Source organism: Bacillus rossius, chromosome 3, assembly GCF_032445375.1.
Source record: "Bacillus rossius redtenbacheri isolate Brsri chromosome 3, Brsri_v3, whole genome shotgun sequence".
NCBI classification, from domain to species: Eukaryota; Metazoa; Arthropoda; class Insecta; order Phasmatodea; family Bacillidae; genus Bacillus; species Bacillus rossius.
In genome coordinates, this window is record NC_086332.1 from 12,463,802 (window position 1) to 12,488,238 (window position 24,437).

At 39.5% G+C, this 24,437-nt stretch overlaps 1 protein-coding gene across 3 annotated transcripts in view; it reads right to left on the minus strand.

Annotated features, from left to right (window-relative positions):
* LOC134530240 (kinesin-like protein KIF21A) overlaps positions 1-24,437 on the minus strand; it is a 167,053-nt gene that overhangs the window by 34,739 nt on the left and 107,877 nt on the right. For 2 of the 3 annotated variants that reach the window (XM_063364916.1, XM_063364915.1), the window contains exons 3-15: positions 23,365-23,587; positions 21,546-21,995; positions 19,652-19,810; positions 19,377-19,485; positions 17,692-17,894; positions 16,029-16,218; positions 14,676-14,840; positions 13,710-13,904; positions 11,649-11,696; positions 6,494-6,897; positions 5,646-6,197; positions 3,908-4,078; positions 2,068-2,207 (exon numbers count right to left, since the gene is read on the minus strand). In XM_063364916.1, the coding sequence (XP_063220986.1) occupies positions 2,068-2,207; positions 3,908-4,078; positions 5,646-6,197; positions 6,494-6,897; positions 11,649-11,696; positions 13,710-13,904; positions 14,676-14,840; positions 16,029-16,218; positions 17,692-17,894; positions 19,377-19,485; positions 19,652-19,810; positions 21,546-21,995; positions 23,365-23,587 (3,009 nt within the window). The remainder of the gene's footprint in view (positions 1-2,067; positions 2,208-3,907; positions 4,079-5,645; positions 6,198-6,493; positions 6,898-11,648; positions 11,697-13,709; positions 13,905-14,675; positions 14,841-16,028; positions 16,219-17,691; positions 17,895-19,376; positions 19,486-19,651; positions 19,811-21,545; positions 21,996-23,364; positions 23,588-24,437) is intronic. The other variant, XM_063364917.1, reaches the window with a different exon arrangement.

Below are 24,437 nucleotides of genomic sequence, written 5' to 3' on the forward strand. Positions count from 1 at the left end.
AAAACGCGAAAATACGCGATAATAAAAAACAAAAACATACATATTTATATTATGTAAAAAATTCTTTCTTACGTTGTTTCTGTTCCAATCTCAAACTTTGTCTACACACACAATACCTTTAATAAACAGTAAAAAAAACTTGAACAACGAATTTACAAAATATACTTTACTTAATAAACAAACATAGTTCTTTGTAACGAATAAGCGCGCGCATGCGTAAAACATACGAAAAATGCGAGTAACGAAATGCAATTGTGTGTAACGTTTCGTTACTCGGTACTAGATGGCGCATCTGTTACTCAGTAACGAATACATACGGTTTGCTACAGCTCTACACGCGATACTACTACTGCAGGCAGCACGGCCACTGAAGAAGCCACCTTTACATCTGATCTACGAATACCGTACTCTGAACACGGTGTCTACATCAATGAACAAAAACTAGTTAAAATCACAACTGACAAAATTTAATTTAATAATACCATATTTACTCCAATATAAGATTCCAACAATTCTAATATCACTCCTCTTCAAATCCTGTGTTAATCTAAAAGAAATAAGATCATAGGTGAACGGAAGGTTGAAGTAACATGTACTAATTAAGTTATTTTTAGCAAATGAATGATGATGTTAGTTTGCGATAAATTTTTTTTTATAAATTTTTCGGCCAGTAGGGATTTACTTAGGCTGTACTGTTCAGTTTTGCATTTGTTCGGCTCTTATTACTTTAAATAAGAAGTTTTTCTTTGATGTATCAAGTGCTCAGCGTCTTTTTTTTAAGGGATTTGCTTACGTAACATCTATATGACAGTTAATTAGTGTCACCAGTTTATTAAGCCATATATTAAATCCTCTGCACTATTTTATGCTGATTAGAGAATTTTAGTAGTTTCCCTCCAAATGTTAGAAATAATCAATACTGTAAGCCCCACTCCAGTTTCTGAGCTCAAATATTAAACAATAAATGTGTGTCTTAAAATTGAATAAATTTATTTATTGTAAGATTTTATTATCAAAATCCATCCCACACATAGTTCATAATGTCACACTAAAAGGTGCACATTAGAAGTAGAGAAAAGATTTTATGGTTTTATTTTTATTCCAATTTCTTTTTTAAATAAAAGATTTTGGTGTTACTATTTTTATATTTATAAATCATGTTTTTTAATACACTTTCCACCAAAATAACTTCTTTATATGATGCAGTGAAAAATAATTCTTTGTAAATTTCGTAACTTAGTAAACACAATTTGAAATCATAGAAATTAATTGGCAACCATTTATAGTTTAAAAGTGATTCAACAAGATACGCACAATCAAAGTAATTAAATCATTTTTCTGGTCCATCCATTTTGGTAAAAAATTTTCCAGGAAATAATGACACATTCCTTGAATTTCAAACATTAAAAGATTTTTTTTTTTTTTTTTTTAGTTTCATTAATTTTTGGTTAAATGCACTTAATTCCATGATATAACTTACATTTCAGTGGTATATGGTGTATTTACCTTACGCTTTAGCGTTATGTGGTGTACTGACATGTTTAAAGTGTTATTTCGATTTTACTGCATTTCATCACATATTCTTGTCTCTAATTATAGGCAATTGAATAAATTACGTAAAGCTAAGTGAACTGTAATTGAATTATAAAGTAACAGTTGAAATAATCTCTGTCATTACTTAAAGCTGTATATAATTTACATCATATAGACATAAATGAAATAATAATAATAATAAAGTAAATGCACGCAGTGGCGTAGCCAGGATTTGTGTATGGGGGGTGTTAAGAAGCATGGCCCCCCCCCCATAATAAAGCAGGGGGGTCCGGGGGTTCACCTTCGGGAAAATTTGGATTTTAAGGTGTAAAATAGTGCTATTTTAGCAGTTTTCGGTACTTAAATTTAAATATTGTAATGGTAAAAATTTTATTAATTTTAATATGAAATTTGTTTGAGTGATGAATAAGAAATTAAAGATTTGGTGCTAAGGGGGGGTTTGAACCCCTAAAACCCCCCCCCCTGGCTACGCCCCTGAATGCACGTGATCTGCATGACGGGACGGGAGCCTACGCGTCGGTGGGCGAGGCGGAACGGGAGGAGCAGGCGGAGCTGGCGGAGGACGGGGGCTGGCTCTGGGTGCTGATGTCCAGCCCCTGGCTGACTATCAGGTGCTGCAGCAGGTCCTCCTGCAGCTTGCTGTGCTGCTCCATCTGCAACCCCAGTCCGCACATCAGGCCGAATACAAGCACAAACCTTGCACCGTGATCAGGCATGCGCGAATATTCAAATTTTCCAATGTCAAAACGAACAGTTTATTATTCGTAACTGAGTTTGAATACTAACACTTTAGGGGAGAAAAAAAAATTTATATTCAGTCATTTACAAATAGAGGCTAGGTGGGATCCCGAAAATCGGGAAAAGTTTCAGGATCACTGAAGATTTTTTTTTTATACATACTCAACTATACATTTAAAGCTGCTCACTCTACATTCTTTTTAAATCCATCCTCTTATGTTTATTCACATAATTTTTTTTGCAGACCCTTTTTGACTAACACGAGAAATAATTATTTACATTTTTCTTTCAAAATTTGAATATTGCGTCAAAATTTTACCCATAATTATTTTAGCTGGCTTATCTTTGACAAACTTTCACTTTAGTATTGTTTGTCTAATTTCCCAGAAGACACTACACATGTAATTTTTGTTTCACTATGTTTTGTATGTGAAAAAATTTAATGGGTTTCTAATTCTTATTATTCCACTTCAAAATCCGTATTCGAGAATAATTTCATGTTAATATTCAATTTGAACTAAAAAACTGATATTTGCACAGGCCTAGGAGAAATACTTTTCCTTGGCCTCAAGTTACGACTATGCAAACAACGAGTTTAGTTTGAGGCAGGGGCCAAAACCATTATGATTCCCAGGTAAAGGGCCTACAGAATTATGATTATGATTCCCATTCACAGTTACAATTTTGCAAGAGCAACAGAGCCCCTACAAAGGGGCTTTAAAATTCCAGGGATAGAGGAACAGGAAGGGGGATGGTTCCCCTCCCCCCTTTTTCCCAGATTTATATACATGGTTGGAGGCATAAACTATATACATACATATATGGTATGTACAGAGCAATTCTTGTCTTCTACGCATAAGGCCATTACTGGGCTATGATTTGCCATCTACTGCCAAAATCAACTGTTGAGAACATTTGACACGTACAATGTACATATTTAAACAATTATGCACTTTTGTTAAAATACTTTAATATAAGCAGTAATTTTTTAAACACTTTAGATGTACCAAAAATAAAAAATCAAGTAAATAATTGCTACATGGAAACTCATACATATGCAATGAGATTACATCAGATTTTATAACCTTGCCAACACGCTGACACACACACATTTCTGAAAGTTCTAATGACAAAAAAAAATAAGCCATTGAATGTTACTCAAAATATCTTCCACTGCACAGCTTGTGCAAGCTGTCTATAGCTATATTTAATCTATGGTCGGAGGTCTGCAACACCAGCACGCTCATCATGGCCACAACGAGCAAGACCTCAAATGGGCATGCAATCTTCTTGTCGGCAATACTACTCGGTGGAACTTTACATGGTGGCCCTATTATCACGTCGCCAATGTTAAAACAGACAAAAGGCATAAATAAAAGTTCTTTATCAACATTTCTGAACACGATAGTGTCGATAGTATTTATTTTTAAAGATTTCATGTCAAAATATGTTACTACAGTAACCAATTTCAGTTTGCAAGACTACAAATATGGTAGGATAAGTTAGTTCCAAAACACGCCAAGTTAAGTCTAGCATACAATATTAACAACAAGAAAAAAGGAAAAAGGAAAACGGAAAAGTGCACCCAAAATCCCGAACAGCAAGACACTGGTACCTCGCTGAGCCGACTCTCCAGCTCCTTGATGGCGATCTCCCGCTGCGCAGCCACGTAGCTCTGGCTCACCGTCATGGTGTACATCTTCTCTATGAAGTAGCGGGCCTCGTCCAAGTCTACGAGTCCTTGGGCTATCTCCAACCCATCCACGCCGTCCTTGCCTTCCTCGATCTGCACACACATGCATGCACACATCGCAGTAAACAGTACTGAACCCAGCCCACCTTGCTGTATCAGCCATATCACTACAGGCAGCCAAACATGGAAGTTCTAGATCCAACACAAGAATGTGGATGAATGTACAGAACCCAACCCATTTTGAAAAAAATAAAACAACATAACATTTTTTTAATTGTCTAGGCTTGTCGGTTTCAGAGGGTAGCAGTGGCTTGGATAAATTACCTTTCTTTCTCGTCTTGAGGAGGTAATTTAATCCACTCTTTCAAGGTTTCTTTAAATCTGGAGGTCACCTTAGATCCTAAGATCACTCTAGGTCATTAGTAATTAAAAATTCCTTTAAAATTGAGTTAAATGTTGTATTTAAACTTTAAACTTTGACGTGTGTAATGCAACTGACATCGTCAATTCTTCTTCCCCACTCTCTTCAAGGCTGCAGCACCAACTGCACATTTTTATTAGCTCCTGGATGTGGGCAGCTGCACAGTCACCATCCCAATGCATGCCCGGCTCAGTGCTGCTGCATGATCCTTAACCACCAAGACTCGCATGGGGAAAGAGCCAATACCTCTTCCCTTCCCCGCATACTCAACATGAGCTGCTATACAGCACTGTTCTTACTTCCCATTCGTTTCTCTTCTCCCGGCCAGATATGTGATAAAAAGAGGGTGTAGAAGCTGTGATTACCAGTAGCAGCCTAACCGCCAATTCCCCTATTGCCTTGGCTCATTTATTGTCTACACATCAGAACTGCCTGCACCTCAAGACCTGCGACCTTCAGGTACGAGAGCCTGCCCGCCGCCGTTACCACCACCTGCATGTCGCCGTTTATAATGTCAATTTACGGGCGCCCCACCTTAAAAGGCAAAACGGTTTGGACAGTGCATTTCCAGATGTTTCGTGCCTGTCAACCCATCTGTCTAGAAGCGCCTCTTTGCGGCACTGTGGGGCCGCCACGGCAGCAAGTCTTCAAGATCGTCGCAGGCAGTTCCGCCTCTTGTCAGTTACGTATCTAACAGTTGGCACTAGAAGGGCAGCTGTCAGGGTGTTGGGTACAATACACAGCCTTACACTGGAAAATGTCACTACGAAACATTCACCGACTGTAACCTTGTACAAGCTGTGGTGACGAACCCCTACCACACTAATATCCCTACAAGAGACTGTTGCAACACTTGCACCTCTCACACCACCCACGCCTTGTCTGTGCTTCTCGCGACTCGGCTATGCCTCCTGCACATCGGCCGCTTTGTGACGAGTTGGCCATTGAGACCCCGACAAGCGTCTCAACCTCTCATCCCCCCTTCCTGAGGAAGAGAAATTTAAGAGTATGGGAAAGCAAAACATTTTACATTTTAAGATTGGAAATTGAATATTTAAATGTCATTCCTTAGTTTTGAGTCTTAACTAAAAAATCAGTGGAATAATTTAAGAATCAAAATGACATCAGTTCTCAATTACTACCTCCCTTTTTCTTGCATATAAACCCAAGTGGGTTGGCATTCCAAAAATGGCAGCAAACGCTTAGTTTTGGTACGAAAGGGTGAGCAAATGCACTTACCTGGACAATGTTTTGCTGGGACTCTGAGATCATCTCTTGGACGTACTCGATGTTGGCCTTGGTGCTCTCGATTTGGTCCTGCACGTCCTGCATCTCCGAGGTGAGCATGCTGTAGCGCTTGCGCCTCTCCAGGCCCTGCAGCACGCCGGCCAGCCGCTCGCGCTCCGCCATCTGCCGCTCCATCTCCCGCTCCACGGCCGCCACCGCCTGCTTGTTCAGCGCCATCTTCGTGACGTTCTTCTCCAGCGCCTGCCACTTCTGCTTGGCCGCCCGCGGGGAGAAGGCGACGGGCGCGGCCGGGCGGTGGCGGGGCCCCACCCGTCCCGCGGCCCTGCTCGACATGGCGGGCCGCGCCGCGCGCCGCAGGGCGGTCACCTCCTCGTTCTTCCTGCGCAGCACCACCTCCTTCATCTTCGAGTCCGTCTCCAGGTTGCGGATCCTGTTCTCCTGCTTGCGGTGCGTCTTGCGTAGCTGCGCGATCTCCCGTGCCTTCGCCAGCTCCGCCTCCTTGTGCCGCCGGGCTTCCTCCTTCATGGCGTTCAGCAGTTTCACCTGCGGGAAACAGACACAGTACTGTATTGCCAGCTAGGCACGTTACAATATTGCAAGTAAATATAACATTCTTAAGACACGATTCCAAAATCCCACAACCAAATTTTAATTTTTGATCAAACTTATAATAAAGTACTGAACTGATTAAGTTCATGTTGTATAATTATCAACGTAATATTATGACATGTCGAAGGCTAGAATTGAACCATGAACCCTTTTATCATCACATGAGCATGGCACTTAGCTGTCAATGCCTCTATAAAGTCTCGGTAAAAACATGTACGAGCACAACTCACCTTGGTCCTCTTCATCTCCGAGAGGTCGTTGCGAAGGCTGCGTATCTGGTTTTCGTGCTGCGACTGGCTGCGCAGCAGCTTCATGTGCTCCTTCTGCGCGGACTGCAGCTTGCGCAGCTCCTTCTGCATGCCGGCCAGCTTGGTCTCGTACTGGTCCCGCACCTTCTTCACCTTCTCGGCGGGCTGCGGGCCCTGGCCGGCGTACGACGCCAGCACCTTGTCGCGCTCCTCCTGCGTGGCCTTGATCAGCGCCGACAGCTGCTGCAGCTTGCTCTCGTACTGCTGCCGCATCAGGTGCATGCGGCGCTGGGACTCCTCCAGCTCCTCTATCAGCTTCTGCTTGATGTTGATCTCCGAGTTGAGCTCCGCCAGCTCCAGGCCGTACTCCTCCTGCTGCTCCGAGTCTGCAAGCAGGCGACCGCACTCTGCACTCCCTGCAGAGAACCACAGTCGAGGTCAGGTAGTCCGGTGCATGAGCCAACTACAGCGAACTGGCACTTGACAGCCACGGATCCTCCCTTACGATAAAAACTTTATTCTTGGAAGGGGAAAAAAAAAATGTCTAGTTCAAGGCTCTCTCAACCCCTTCCCAATGAGCCTTTCAATCCACCACTCTGCTGCAAGATAGGAAGTGGATAGTAATTTCGTATCACAAACCCACGTTTAACCCTTGATTCTGATGGTTTGATTCTTTTTTTATATTAATCCTGCTTGCTATTTTAATTTAGTAGGATTGAAAGATCCTGGCAAACCAAAAATTTTAATATCACAGTACATACAAACAATGTCAGTTCTTGTAGAAATTTTTTTTCATTTGTATTCAACTTAACGATCATAATTCATTGTTATATCACAAGTTTTTGCTATATCCAGGATCTTTCGACATACTAAATTAAAACAGCAAGCATCATGTACCACAGGATCAATGTATACGTGATAATGCCATGAGGATCAAGGGATAAACTTGTATATGTGATATGGAACTTTTACCCAAAACTGTCTTGATATTGATCACACTTGGCCTGGGTGCATGGGGTGAACTTAGACAAATCCTGTTCTAAAGAAACATGTTATTCATTTATCAACGACAATGTCAAAAGGTTAGGTCAACACAAGTGTGTACTCACACCCTAACACCTCTTGCGCAAGTCAGATAATTTTAACATTTAAAATCACACAGCTATTCCATAGCAAATATAACCAATACCCTACAAGATACTGTTCAAAATTGATTTTTTTTTATCGCTTCAAGGGTTCTTTACAGTGTACTTAATAATTTATCTACAGATAATCTGGACACAGCCTAATAGTAAAAGTGAATGTTCAGTCTACAAGAAAAATGTAAATATTTTATAAAACTAGAAGTGATTATTGAGGTCTTGAAATTGTTTATGACAGTATAACAAAAAAATGAGACGTAATGTCACATGCCAACAAATCTAATATTTTTACATATTCTACAATTCATCAGGTAAACTATTCCAGTAAATAAAATTTCATAGCCTTTTTATTGAAAGATCATGCTATTGTTAGAATATTAATTTTTCATTGCCGAATAATGTCAGATTTTGTTGTAAATTTTAACAGTCAAGTTCATATGTGAGGCAAAGTCGTGGATCAGTTTTTTAGTCAATTTTGTGATATCTGCATGTTTGGTTATCAACTTACATGTCTACTAATTAAGAAACATTAAAATAGTAGAAAGTCAAATTTTTTTCAAGCAAGAATTAACATGACTTTTGCAGAACTTGGTAGGTAAAATTCAGCAAACTTTTGACTAATTTTTTACATTTAGGGGTTAAAAACCAACATTTTAAAATTCAGAAGTGTACAGAAAGTCTAAACTTATTAATGAAATATGCTTTAAAATGTCTATATAATAAACCTGATTTGTAGTGTTGATAACACTAGTTTTCACTTTAAGTTGTTCCTCTAACTGCTATTCGTACAATAGTTTTCACAGAAATAAAATAAATGATATATTGTATTAAGATTGTTACTTGATTCATAAGGCAAATTATATACATAATTATGTACAAGTATAACTGAGACGGAAATATACACAAATAGTTTCAAAGTAGATACAGTATCAAACAAGATTTTTAAAGTTATAACAAATCATAAGTTTCTAAAAACATTAGATACACCTTAGTGCCATGTATGAAAAAAAAAAAAAAAAAAAAGTATATCATATATTAAGCAGCACAAAAAAAATCATACTGTTAACAAAGCACAAAAAAAAAATTTACAAATGCATAATTAAATATACACAAACCATGGAGCATTGCTATGGTAACAGCAGACTAAAATAAATTACTTTACAAGTACTAAACATTTTGACAGGTGAGAATATGTGGTGGGAGCTGAAGCGTAAGTAATTGCCAGAAACTTCTGAGGTGATTTTCAATAAATAATATTAAGTTGACTACAGCCATGCTGACATCAATTTCAATTAAAATGATCTGTGTCGTCCTTAAATACCAACAAGCAGGTAACGAGTGGGTCTAAACTCCTAGACTTTTAGCTTTGACAATACCATTATTATAGCCTATCACTTTCACTATGTGCAATGCCTTTGCATGTTCTATGTACTGCTGAAGTAAATGTATCCTTATAACCACCTCATAGCAAAGTTCCAAGCATTAGCTGGTCAAAGACTAAATAAAACACGTTAGACCCAATATCTGAAAATAAATTATGTTAGCCAATAAAGAGACAAACAACATTGATAGAATCAAAAGTTAGACACACATTACCGTAGGTACTTTTCTTTAGAAAAAAAAGAGGAGAGGAGGGGGTAGACATAGTGGGAAGGACGGGAAGGAAGTAAGAGTGGAAGATAGAAAAAGAAATAATAATTTTGGGTTTTTTTTAAGTGTGATTAGAAATAATGTACAAGTAAAAGCAGGAAAGTAGAGCACAAATCAGACTACACAGATGAAACAATAATGAAATGGACAGACAGCAGGATGAAGTAGTATTCACTTATGTGCAGTAAAGAAGAATGAAAGAAGCATGAAAGTGGGATGGCAAAGGTGGAGAGAGATGGCATGAAGCATAGGCTTTAAACAACAGTGAACAAGGATATGTCATTTCATTATTAAGGGCCTCGGAGGAATCCAAAGCCCACTGTTGAGTCATACCTGATATCGTAAAAACTAATAAAAAGCCTGCGAAGCTCCTTTGGGTATTCCCCCAGCACCTCATTCAGAAATATTATCTTGTCTTATTAAAGTATACCTTGGAAACTGCTCAAATAGCAATTCACAGCCCTCTGCATTTGCAGTACTTATCCATTTGCCCTCTCATCTCCGCTACCACCTAAACATGCTTAGTTTTTGAGACAGCCAATCAGTCATGAGAAAGACAGAGAATGTGTGGTACTCATCATAAAGCCCCCCCGCACAAACAACCTTGAATTAGCTGGGCAGGCAAAACTATTCCTGATAAAAGATAATGTTCTCTCCTCCTTTACACCTAATTGTACTAGAATAAACCAAATGCATACAGTAAATCCTCAATTAACAGACATGTTATGTTCGTGGAGATTGTAAGTTAAGCAAAACTTTCATTGATTCACTCATGTTTCCCCTTAAGGAACAATGTTAAAAACCCAAGTTATGTTCCTAGACTTTCCGAAAATTCTGACATATTGCCTCATTTCGCGAAAATGGTGCATCGTAAAAAAATATCAAATCTGATTAAGTTGTGAACTATACTATGTATAGACATAAATCAATTTTATTGAATTTTATTTATTGCATGATGAGCAATTTTTTTTGGATTTTAAGTGAACAAGCTGTTATTAATACTACTATCTATCAATACATAGTAAAATTCTGATTAAAATATAATTTTTAATAAACAAAACCCAGTATGTAATTAATGGTATAAAATCTTATTTCATGAGATGAAATCTTTACGGCCAGCTCGTGACTTGCCATGGCGCGGCAGAATGACATGTAATTCACTACACCGCAGCACAGTCAAAAAATTAAAAAAAAATCATCAGCTTGGATAAATCAAGCTGCCAAAGTTATTTTCCCGTTGTGTGGGAAAAAATTCCCAAATTCGAGATTTTTAGGATTTTTTAGCATTATTATACTTCACTACATTCAGCGAGCAACATAATGTAGCGAAAACTAACCAAATATACTGATTTTATCATGATTATTCAGAGACATAACTAAACAACCAGCTGCATTATTGGCCAACTGTATTTTACCGGAAAGAGCGTTAAAATATTTTATAATAACAAGCAAAAAAACGAGGGTTTATGTATGTCCATGAAACAATGCACAATGCTGTGACCGCCCCGTTTTTAAATAATATGATTATGAAACCTGGCATGGATCTGGTAGCAAACAACTGGCTCTAAACTTAAGGAATAAGGACTCAGTTACACTGACACACTATGTTTTTTGAGAAAATGATACACAGTGACCCTCTGGATTAACAGCCAACCCACCCCTAATTATCCAACTCCATTTGCGATGTTTATCTTTACAGCTCTGGCAATCATATTTTCCTGCAGGTTGACCAAAAAAAAAAGGTAGCTTCCTACCTTGAATCTATAGAATTAGTTAGCAGTGTTTATTTGACAAAACCTTTTTCCAGATCCCATTACGAGATTACAGTGGGAAAATTCTTTACCATTCAAATATTTCCCAAAGTAAAAAAATCCATTTCTGCACAGCTATATTGTAAACTGGTAAGTCTGGTGACCTCTTCAAGAGCGAGGTTGAAAGCAAGAGGAATACAAAATGAAAGCTCTATTCTGAAGTTGCAGGATGTATTAACTCTGTCCATCATGTTGGTTGAAACTCTCCATAGAATCTTGAATCCAACAAACCCTCATTTAAGTTAAAGTGTAGAAGATACAATATGCAATTTCTTGCTGTCTTCTTAGTTTGAGAATCTTTGGAAGAAAGTTGAATGAAGTACGTATTATTCCATATTTTACATCTACGTACTTCAAATAATTTTATACACTGTGAACTACAAAAATAAAAATGTTAATCCGTTGCACACACAACTAGTTCATTAATCTTGTAATCTACAGACATCAGACACACACACAAACATGCTACAACTTGGGCAAAACTACATCATGCTGCGAACACGAAAAGCAAGACTTCTACAGTTCTTGACCCACCTTTATCATCTGTATCTGTGTCACTATCCGACTCATCCCCTTCACCATCTGCAACACGGCACACAAGCTAGCGTGAACGTCACTACTAGAGGCACGGAGCGGCGAGAACACACACACACAACCACCCATACTCTGAAGATGGCAGCACGCTGCCGTACGTCTTAAAGAGTCGGGGAATAACACTGCAACTCAAACAAGTTAAGCGAGAGCTAGTATTTTAACAAACTTACTGCAATCATTTTTTTCTCCCAAAGTAAATTCAGGATTATTTACAACCGTAGACAGAATGTTGAGGTCAGGCACTAAAACAGAAAAATCTTTTCTTACGCGTAAATAATCAAGATAGCTACATATTTTAAAAACAGTTTATTACATAAATCAACTACATTTAAATAAACAATTATAGTATACAATTTTCTGTCAAGAGTCAAGTGTAAAAAATTATATACTCGGAAATTGAAAAATAAGCCATGAAAGAACAAAAAAAAACAACCTAAATTTGTTGTTAAGTTTTCCAACTGATTTCTGGTCTTGTAACACATGCTATGTTCTCACAGTTTTGCCTGCAAAATGCAATGGTAACATTTAAAAAAAAAAATTAATAATAAAAAAAAAAGAATTGTGAATGATTGACGTCGACCAGGGCTACGCCCTCCCTAAGCCCGATGTGCCTCACGCCACTGCCTACCCCCTCTCCTCCCACCAACTCCCTCTGTTTCAAACCTCCCGCCAACAAGTGCATGTGTGCGTGTGTTCGGTCGCCCTTAGCGAACCCTTTCGGCATCCACCCTAACTGGAGCAGTGGAGACTGTATGTTTTTTAAATAATGTACTTCTTAAATATCTGTAATATTTAATCCTTAAATCTTAATTAACTTGCAATTTTTAAAAGTTTTTAATAGTTATGTTTAACTGTCTTTAATATTAATGTACTATCGGTAAGTTCAGCACTTCCTGCGGCCATGGGGTAGGACGCACCTCAGCACCTTGTTGACTTCAACTTTTGCTTGTAACCGATCCGTTAACATCCGCCATCGTAACTATTTTTTAAACCTTTTTTAATCAACCTTTGAGGCATACCCCGGCGGCAGACTTAATTAATTAAAGCTCCCCAGAGCATTTTTAGATTAATCGGCGGACTTATACTTTCGGAGCTGGGTAAAGCGGTGTCCTGGTCAGCAAGACACCTGGACTATGTGCTGTTTTCTGTGTGCGTCTTGAGTGTACGTGTCGGCGCCAATAAAGCTCAATATTCACTAGACTCGTTGCACTTAATTCTCGACGACGAGTTTCCCAGCACAGAGACGGAGGTGTGTGGGGCGCCTCAAGACCCCGCGAGCAGTAACATAGCGTGCCAGCCGCTGAGAACAGGCCAGTGAGTGCTAGCGGGGGGAAGTCGAGCCTAGCTCCACATGGGTCACGTCACGGCTCTGGGACAGAGTCGGTAGCCAGGTCCACGTGTCCATTCACGTGGTGGCGCCCAAGATATAAACTTACGCCGATTTGAAACCCCTCCTCATGACAAGGTAACAATGTAATATGCCTCGGCTTAAATAACCCAAATGTAAATAGTTTCCTAGCTTTCTTCATTTTTTTTCCAACAGCATAGTTTAGTGCCTCAATTTTTCCCGACGTGATTAATAAATTACTAAATACAAGTTTTCATAGAAACTACATATATATGGGAAAAAAAACTTTCCTGCCTCTATTGCAATCTTTTTCTATTCCCAAACACTCTCCCATCTTTCCATCTCATAGCGAACAGCTTAAACTGGTTTGCTAAAACTTCATCATTCAGCTTGTTTAACAAAACACTGCTTCGACCAAATATGAGTTTAAAAGAACAGATCTTAGTCACTAGTGTTACAATTTCTTCTAAATTTCTGTTAAGTCAAGTTGACTCGGCACTAGATGCAGCTGAAAGGTAAAACATTTCACTGCAGATACTGAAGGTCTCGCACAAGTCCTTCAACTCTGATCGTTGACTCTCCCACTGGATCTGCAAAAGACTGCAGGTGAATTAAAAAAAAAAAACCGGTGGATGTAGCCGACAGGTCCTCACCCTTGTCCTCCGTGTCCGAATCGCTGGCAGCTCCGTTGTTCTCCTCGTCGCCCATCACCGACTTCGACCCCACCTTGGTGTGCTCGGCGAGGATCTTCGAGCGAGTCTCCAGGTTCTTGTTGAGGCCGCGCTTGGCCTCCTCAATCAGCATCGTCACCGAGGGGGAGCTGTGGCTCTGCGTCAGGTCGAACGGCCCTGGAAGTAACAGCCAAGACTTACATTTTTTCAACGGCAAAAACATGATGCCAAAATATCTAATTTTTTTTACATCTTATTATGGAAGGTGAAGAGATCAAGTGTTTGAGGATAAATGAAGAGACATCTAGAGCGAAAAGAAAATGGGAGAGGAAGAAATTGAGAACAGGAATTTTGGATAGAAATTAAGGCCATAAAACAAGAGTTGAAAAATTCCAGTGTCAACTATTACAAAGTGTACGTTGAACAGACCTCATTAAAGGCATTTTGTGCAGCGGCTGTTCGCACACCTCACGTTGTAAAGTGTTTGCACTCCCGGACTAAGGGTTTTCTTTATGTGCTTGTTTGCACCTGGAAGGTGTTTTTATTTGTATTGGGAAATTTGGCGGGGTAAGATGTGGTGCAAGAGAATTTAGATTGAGAAGGTTGGTATGGCCAGATGTGTTTTTGGTTTGTTTTGTTTAAAAAAAAAAGATAACAATGGTGGTGGAGAGTGATGAAGAAGCTTGGGTTTGTGTTCCGTTGTGAATAAAAATAAAAAAGGTCGTTGGAAACCTGAGCATTTTGTTATTTGTGAGTGGTATCGTAAGGTGTAACTAAGAGCAACGAAATAACAAAGAGGAGGAAAAGGAAAACGGCGTCAAGGAGCTGGTACTACAGCGATGCTAGGAATCACAAACGCTGCTTTGTTTGCGTTTGCGGTCGGGCTGAAACAAAGAACCCCACCGACCCAAGGCTCGACTTGAGCGATCCGGAAGCATTACAACGTACCCGTCATGGAGATGGACATGGGGGCAGCGCGGGGAGGAGGCCTGGCCGCCGTCTTCCTGAGCTGCTGGCAAATAGCTTCAGACTCCAGCAGCTTCGCCCGCATGTCCTCTATCTCCTTCACGTAGCCTTGGATCAGCTCCGTCACGTCGTTCTCCGAGCCCCCGCCTGCAGGGAAACCACTCTCCCCCTCAGCACAGTTACTCTTTCACACACACATTTCTTTGTTCTAAATATTTTTTACATATTAAAAGGAAAAAAAAAATTCAACTGTCCATTTAATTTCAATGAAAGTTACGATACTTAACTATATTTTGCCCCTGAACAAACATGGCTGACTCAAAACTCCCTCTGCCAAAATGGTAACATAAAATAAGCCATGTTATTGTTTTTAAAACAGGAGATATCTGTTCTGTGTATTTTCACTGTTTTGTCCTTATTCACAAAAATTATTATTCATTTATTCAACAAATATAAAACTAAAATATTTCTTAATACTTATTTGAACAATATAGTCTCATTTTGACTGACACATGAATAAAATTATTAGTAATAAGAATGTCTAAAACAGAACTACTAGAAAAAATTTAAAACATTTGGAAAATTTTTGTGAATTTGAAAACTGTGCCAACATTATTAATGTAAGAGATGCAAGCTCAAACAACATAAAATCAGTTTGTTAGAATTCATTTAGTTCATACATTTTGATAACAAATAAATGCCGAATAAATTACTTTCAATGAATTTACCATGATATAAGATAGGCCTTTGTGTAATTAGAGTATGGTTGTGTCAAATTGCTGATTGTTTCATGTTTTTAGTTACATTTTTCTGCTAAATGGTGAATTTATTTGCATTTTGGTGTTATAATGATGTACTGAGAATTGACAGGATTAGAGGTGTTATTTCGGTTTTATCGCAAAACACACCGTACAGTAAATTCCTGTTAACAAAATTCTCAAGGTACTCAGCCAATGAGACTTATTAACAGTGAAATTTTATTTAAAAGGAAAAATTGTATGTATTATAGGTTCATGCTAATTGTTTTAAACTTATTATGCAGGAAATTCTTAAGAGTGTTTTACTGTAATCTTGTCTCTTAGCTATTGTAGCCAAGCTGCATGAGAATCTACCCAATGTTGCAACATTAATTATGATGCAGATATTTTATGTTCACAAGACTTCAGAAAGTCAAAAAAATGCAAACTATTAGCCCCCAAAAAAAAAGAACTTTTTTAAAAGTCTGGAAAATGCAGATACCCGAAGCAGTCTTGATACGAGCAATTTGTGAAACTGAAAAGCACTCAGCAATACAAACTGCTCTCTGCTGAACGAGGGGTGGCAGCCGCTCGCTACCTGAGGCGACCCAGCCGTTGGTCGACCGCTCGACCAGGAGCTGGGCGTTCTTGGCACTGAGCGCGTCGATGGTCTCCTGCATCGCCTTGACGCGCGTGCGCAGCTTGTTCAGCTCGCTCTGCAGCATCATGTTCTCGTGGTACATGTCGTTCACCGACTCCTCTCCGTCCTCCCCGATCACCCGCTTGCCCTGGAGGGAGGGGGGAGACAACATCGCTCCATCAACGTCCTGCCCCACTCGGGTGGAGTCAGACACACACGTAACAGTGATTTATATATATTTTTTTTTGTCGGTTTACTGACCCTCACACTGCGATTACTTTACACTTTTCCTCAATATATTTCAAAATGCTGTATCACACTAACAAATGTTTTATGGTTGTCCCATTTCTTTTCGGGGTGATGAATAAATCCATAAATGTGTATGAACCTACTCAATAGTTTCAGTTGAGAATAATATTCAGAGAAAGGATTAGCCCAGACAGTATATTTGTTTTTTATAATTACAATAATGCTTGTGTCAATTTGATTAAAAAATTGAAACCTATTTTTAATGAATAACAAGAAATAAAATTTCAAAATATGTATTTGTTATTTAAATTACAAATATAAACAATGCTTTAAGTATAATTGTAATATATGAAAGACGTGGCTAGAAATTGCGTAAGTGGTAAGGGAAAGGTGAGGCAGCAAAAAGAGCTGGAATGGGGGTTGGAATAACCCACACACAAGCAAGATGATGCTTGAGAATAAAATTTTTAGGCTATCTGAGGACCCTTAATGCTTCTTAATAACCTGGAATTATTAATTAAAATTAGCCATTTAGGAAAGGGAGATCTTAACCCTACCGATTCTCTTGATTATGTCCTAATAAATGTTTAAAGAGAAGGTTACTCCCTAAGTTTGCACATTCTCTGGTCATAAATTGAGCAATACATTGGTTATTTTAAGTTGGTTAATGAGGTGCATTATTATTGAAAAAAATCTGACTATGGAGGGTTGGGGGCATGACTTCAACCATAACCCTCCCTGACTCTCTGACTGACCGACTCTGTAACGCTGTATGAATTGTGTTTTCATGTACTCACAGTCTAACATTTTCATTGCTCTTTGCTAACTTGTTCCTCTTAGCATTGCTGCCGAATCAGTAGCAAGAATTTTCACAAGTGGGAAACGTGGCAGACATTGCAGTGTGCTGCTGGGTTTTCTTGGGGGTACTCAGATTTCTACCATCCATTCATCCCGTCAATGTTCCATTATATCATCATCGCGTAAACTTTCATCATGCCTACTGATTCCGAAGCAGATGAGCTGTTAAGCTCCAAAATCCAGTCACAACTAAGGAACCAGCTAACGAACCTACATTCGAAAAATTCGGTTAGAATTTCTTTATCAGGCACTAAACAAACAGTCAAATTTGCTAAATTAGTTGATAATCAAATGTCAAAAGCTTTTTAAAATAAAAAGAAAACAATTTACGGTTTTGTTTTTCTAAAATATAAATAAATTACTATATTAAAATTTAGTACCTACTTTGAAAAATATGTGTTGACAAATTTATTGTAAAATAAGTACAGTAGTTGAAAGAGTGACACAAATGTTTCCCACAGCGCAGCTTGGGCGTGGGATCTGCCACTCAGCGAGGAGCGGCAGATGGCCGCACCTGCTTGTACTCCTGCAGCTCCAGCTGCAGCTGCTGTATCTCCTGCCGGAGCAGCGCGATGGTGCGCGACGACTTGTCCTGGTTCACCGTCACCCGGTTCTTGATGTTCCTCGCCCGGTTCGCGTACTTCAGCGTGTTCAGGGTCTCCATGAAGTCCTTGTCGCTCGGCGACACGCACGCTATCATCACAGTCTGGCTGTTTCCTGGAAAAAAACACCTCAGCAATCAGCATGCCCAAGACGTCGCATTAATAAACCACTTTAATTTCTTACTAGCTATTCCTGTGACTTTGTTCACGTGGACAGAATAATATACTATACACAAAAACTGCAGTGACATATTAACTCCAAGTGATATTGCTTTACGGAAATAAAAAATGTTTTGGTGTGACCATTTGAAATATCACAATAACATAGTCTAAATTAATTCTGAAATTAAAATCTCATTTTTAAATTTAAAGTTGATAGTAACTGCAGTTTTTCGGTTAAATAAATATTTTAAAATTATATATGCTTTAGGTATCTAATTTACCTGTATAAAAAAATATTTAATGTGTAAGAATTCAAAGATAAAAGACAGACACTTATATTTTAATTGTCTTGATACACCCATTTTTAAAACAAACTGCCAGCTGCCATTTGGATACCTTTCATGCCACCTTTCACATCACACGTCCAGAGATTGACTAGATACTAAATGACTGAGCATTAGCTATAGCTGCTAGAAACTGAACGGCCAATCTTTAACAGATGACAGTTTTGAAGTTCAGTCTCAAAACGTTTAGGATTTGTAATAATTTCTGCAATTATGAGCCAACTGCAATTATAGAGTCCAACATAAGCACTATTATTTACTTCATGCTAAAACATATCTTCCAGAGTTAACTCATATCAAAAACGTAGTAGTTCCACTGTATAGTATGTACTTACAAACATCCACAAGGGTTTTTATTGTTTACCTTTGAACATTAAGAGAAAGTGAAAGTTTTTTTTAACATTTTGATTACTGTCTGTACATATGCATGGTTTTTGATGACAATGTTAGAATCATTGCGTAAATACTAATTCCGAAGAAACTATTTACATTTAACTGTAATGTTTAAATTTTACCAAAAGAAATATTATTAATATAAGTAGGTTCATTTATATTAAATTTCATAGATAATAGTAAACTTCCATATACGTAATTTAAGTTGAAAAGTAAAATTTTTACTATTACAGGGGAAGAATATTACCAAATATTTAAATTGTACTATTAGTCAAAAATATTTTAATGTTAGAAATTAATATCAATAACTATTACAGTAAGGGCTTTTTAATCTGCCACATTTATGACCATGGAACTGGACAGTGTCGGATTATCGATTTTTATTATCTAATGAACAAAATATAGATTTAAACAGAATATAAAAGTATAAAGTATAATATTAAAAAAATTATAAGCTGCTCAAGGGCAAGAAATCGCACATAAAAACATGAAAACTAAAAATGTGGGCAGCATAGTGACAAGTAGCAGTCAAGGTCAACTAATGCCCAAATCCATCCAAAATTTCCAAAACATGAGCAGCTCCTATGCTGGATTCCAGTATGTGCTGAACCAAAGATTGCCAAATGTAAGACAATAATTACAAGATAATCCTAAAAGCGAATAGTTGTACTTGCATATTTGTACGACAATGATCTTACCTCCCAATGAATCCTGCAGGAGACGTGTCAACTTCGAGTCCCGGTAAGGTACGTGAAGTGCTTTTCGAGATTTGTCACCCAGTGCCGAGATTACATTTCCCAAAGCCAGCTACAGGCATGAAAAAATCAAGAAAAAAAAGAGTCAATAATGCAACTCTAAAATATATTTTCTATTTTGAAAATAAAAACTAATAATACATTGTAAAGCACAGGCTGCAAACACTGTTGGGTTTATAAGATGCTGTAAAGCAGCAAAGAACACAAGCTGCCCTCACCAAACCACAGTTGATGGAGATGCCTTCCCTCGCTCTGTCTCCTGTCGCACCCGTCCTCTTCAGCCTCTCCGAGCCAGCCAGATCCACAAAGTGGAACTTGGCGGACAGCGTCTCAAACTCGTTCATGGCCCCTGCATTCTGCTCCACTTCCTCCGGGTCCTGCCAATTACAATTTCATTGTCAGTGTCATATCAACGCCAAGTTAACTAACTACTTGATGTACTTGTTCCAAATGCTGGCCGCTGTTTTCAATGTGTGCGTTTATAATTTTTCAAGTTAAAACTGTACCACATGTGATACAGCAAATTAACCTAATAATGCTAAGTTAAAAAAGGATTTGGTTTTCTTTCTTGGGTTATATTTCCAACCTGAAAAAGAGTAAAAATACACAACCAAAATGATGCAGTTAATAAAAGGACTGAAATATAACAAAATCAGAGTTTTTCCCACCCTGAGTTAGTAATCGCGAACATTGCCATCTGCGAATTTGTTTTCATTCTATATTATATCCCCTCCCTCTTTTCCCTTACTATTGTTACAAATAATACATTAACACCCTTCTCCCTCTTTCTTTATTTATTTCTGGAAACAATGGGGCCACCCTTAGAGTAAAGCAGATAGTTGGGTCAATTTAGAAAGCCAGCTTTCACTTCACTTGTACTACTTTAGGTGATTTAAAACAGATTAAATATTTTTATAATAAAAATAGCAAAAGACTAATACAATTTGTTCTGTTTCCTGGGAGGATTTTTTTTTTTTTAATTTTTAAGATAAAGACAGACTGTTTTAACAATCATCTTGGAAGTGAAAATTTGCATTTCAGTGTATTATCACTCCGGTAAACCATAAGATAAATGCTGTTTGTAACAGTCTGTACAGAGTAGAATTATCACCAACGACGACTGTTACTCGACCACGACATCTGTGCAACCGGCGAGGTCGCAATATCACTGCCTGTGTGGGTTATGATCACAGCTATATGCCCTGTCCTTGGCTGATCTCTATCTTTACTGTATTGCTGCCAGGATAAAACTAGAGTAGCTGTGAGGAGTGACGTGGAGGTAGAGTGAGTGAATAAGATTTAACTTTTAATTTCACATGTTTCCCAGCTGCACAGATCTCGTGGTCGAGTAATACGATTATTCGTGCTGTTTTAAGAACCAATCAGCGAGCAACAGGGCCGGATTTAGGGGAGGGCAACCGGGGCGAAAGCCCCGGGGCCTACACAAACAGAGGGCCCACACAAACGGGCTCATACAAAAAGGACTATGGAAAAGACCAATCTCCAGAACTATTTTACTACCAAATTCTCGCACATCAAAATTTCAGAGCTACATTTCCAAACCTTGAAATTGCATTGAGAATGTATTTGGTTTTGATGGTTTCAAATTGCACTGGAGAGAGCTCATTTTCAAAAATTAAAATTATAAAAAATAGGCTCCGAACCACGATGGGACAAATCCGTTTATCGAAGCATTTTCTCCTGAGCATTGAAAGCGATTTACTCCGGGAATTGGATTTCAGCGAAATCATCAACGATTTTTCGGCGAAAAAAGCTCGGAAGGTTCCGCTCATTAACACTAAAATTTTATTTCATATAATTCTTGTCTCCGATTATGTTTATGTATGTTTTTTTTTTAAATACTAAGAGAATCTACTTGATTTCACAATAAATTATTTATTGGAAAACTCGACTGAAAAAAAAAATTGTTCATTTTATTTGGAAAATAATTAGGGGCCAGGGGGCCTCCGCTCCTCTGTTGCCACGAGGTCTCCAGATCTCTAAATCCGGCCCTGGCGAGCAACTACAAGAGCTCGGTGGCGTCGACTTGGAAAACTTTGGGCCATCAAACTCTGTATACGATGAATCATGAACGGGGATCACAGGTGGTACCTCGAGCTTGACGAGTCTCTGCTGGGTGACGTGCAGCGTGAAGATGGCGTGCGAGCGCGACGACTGCGAGTTCATCTGCGTGCTGCCGGTGGTCCGCGACAGCGCGCCCACCTTGAGGCACTGCAGGGCGTCCTCGGCCGACACGACGACGCGCGTCGTCACGCCCGCCACGAAGATGGTGCCCGCCGTGTCCTCGTGGATCTTGACGGCGCCGTGCCGCGCGTCGCGGTTCGGCTGGAACAGGTCCACTATCTCCTCGTTGTACAGCTCCATGAACTGGGCGACCACCTTGAAGTCGGGCGGCGGCGCGCCCGCCTCCCGCGCCGCCTCCACGCGCTGCTCGATGCCGCTGAACAGGTGGTGGATGGCGCGCGGCAGGATGCCCAGCTGCTCCGGGCTCTCGTCCAGCTCGAAGCCCGTGCCCATGGTGTAGGTCTTCCCCGAGCCGGTCTGTCGCACCACACGGCATCCATCACGTACTGGCACTGGCAGGCATGTGCTGGGGCAGGAGGAGACCAAGGAAAGGGGTTGGAGGAGACTGGGTAAAGGGGTTGGCGGAAACTAGGTAAAGGGGTTGGAGGCAGGGGCGTAGCCAGGGGGGGGGGGTTAGGGGTTCAACACCCCCCCCCCCCTAGCACCAAATCTTTAATTAATTTCTTATTCATCACTCAAACAAATTTCATATGAAAATTAATAAAAAATTTACCATTACATATTTAAATTTAAGAACCGAAAACTGCTAAAATAGCACTATTTTACACCTTAAAATCCAAAATTTTCCCGGGGGAGAACCCCGGACCCCCCGCTTTAATACGGGGGGCCATGCTTAACACAAATCCTGGCTACGCCACTGGTTGGAGGAGACTAGGACAAGGGGCCGAAAAAACTCATAAAATGGGGTAGCAAAGAAGGGAGAAAGGAGACGGCGTAGACGGATCCACGGATAGGACAGCCACACAGAGAACCGGTAGACAGGCAAATTAAAACATTCAAATAAAATGTTTTTAAAAGTGATAGGACAGCGTTTCCCAAACTGAGCACACAAAAACCCTTGGGGCTCCGCGAAAGATTCTCGGGGACTCCGTCCGTGGCGGTTATATAATTTTTTATATTAAAATAATAAATGATATTGTCTGCGTTTTTAATATTGCTTACTTTATTAATATATAAAATTTGTTATTCATGCTTACCTAAAACGTCGTTTTTATTTATCCTCTAAGAATAGAAACACAGAAACTCAAACAAGAAAGTATTGCTTCGAGAAGGGCTCCGTGGCTCGGTACCGTGGTTTGGGAAGGGTCGTTACCACAACGCCGAAATACCATAACGCCGAATGTCAAAATTGACCACAACGCCGACAGCTAGAAAACTGCTGTGTACCACAACGCCGAAATAACAACTGAATGAATTTGTGTGTGTTTCTTAAATGTACCTTAACACCAAAATACCACAATCAACCCAACCTAGTCCAACCCAACCTAGTCCAACCCAACCTAGTCCAACCCAACCTAGTCCAACCCAACCTAGTCCAATCCAACCTAGTCCAATCCAACCTAGTCCAATCCAACCTAGTCCAATCCAACCTAGTCCAACCCAACCTAGTCCAACCCAACCTAGTCCAACCCAACCTAGTCCAACCCAACCTAGTCCAACCCAACCTAGTCTAACCTATCCTAGTATAACTTAACCTAACCTCTGTTGCAACCCTGTAATGACATTTTTCGGAGTTAGTGTATTTCGGCGTTGTGGTACACAGCAGTTTTCTAGCTGTCGGCGTTGTGGTGCGTCCCCGTTCGGGAAGGAGTTGGAGTGCACTCGCCTGGCCGTACGCCAGCACCGTGGCGTTGTACCCCTCCAGGGAGCCGTCCACGAGGCCGGCGACGCACGTGTCGTACACCTGCGTCTGCGTGGAGTCGGTGTCGAACACGTAGTCGTAGGTGAAGGACTTGTCCGTGCCGAGGGTGACCTGCGGCTCGCCCGCAGTCACGGAGGTGCACTGCCGGCACATCTCGATCAGCTCGCGCGCGATCTGCGGCCGGATCCTGGCGACACGCGCGACACACACGTGACACACTCCCGCTCCGCAGCTGGGCCGGGCGGTGCGGTCTCATCTGCCCATGGCCCCCGCCAATTTCACAGTCACGTGCATTTACATTTCTCAACATTCGAGAGCAACACCGATTTAGGATACACATCACATGGTAAGTCATAGATTTATAACACAGTAAGGAAATTTGCATATAACTTTCTTTCTTTTAGAGTGACAATAGATAGTATCCATGTATGGGAGCAATGAAATAATGTGTTGTGTGTAACAACAAGAAACTGTTTCATTTAGTTTTTTTTTAATATTTTAATATTTAATTTAATAATTCACTATCTTTATGTTTATTACAAATGTTAATACAAATTTTATAACCGATTTTAAGATATTTTTTTGTACTTCGTGTGATATCTGTAAAAACCTAAGTATGTATTGTTATGTTTTAATTGGGCAAAATCTTTGATAACACATATTTTTTACAGTATGAAAAAATATTTTTTTGTTTTTGTATTTTTATTGCATGAATAAAGTGAGTTCCTAAAATAAAAATAAAAAAACTTAAAAGGAGGCACTCAGGTCTGCTTTTATGAAAGCACAAAATTAATTTTATGCGTGGTTATTTTATTTTATCATTTCAATCGAGTGGTTTTAAACACTGGGTCCAATTGGTTTTATCATCATTACAAACATTAAATTAAATATTATTTAAATATATTTAAATATTATTTAATTAGAGCCACGGAATTTTCGCGCATTCATTTAGTCGCAAGCTAGAATGCAAACCTCCACACTGTCGCACTGTGTTCATGATTGGGCCGCAGTTATCTGGACGCGCCCCTCTACGACCG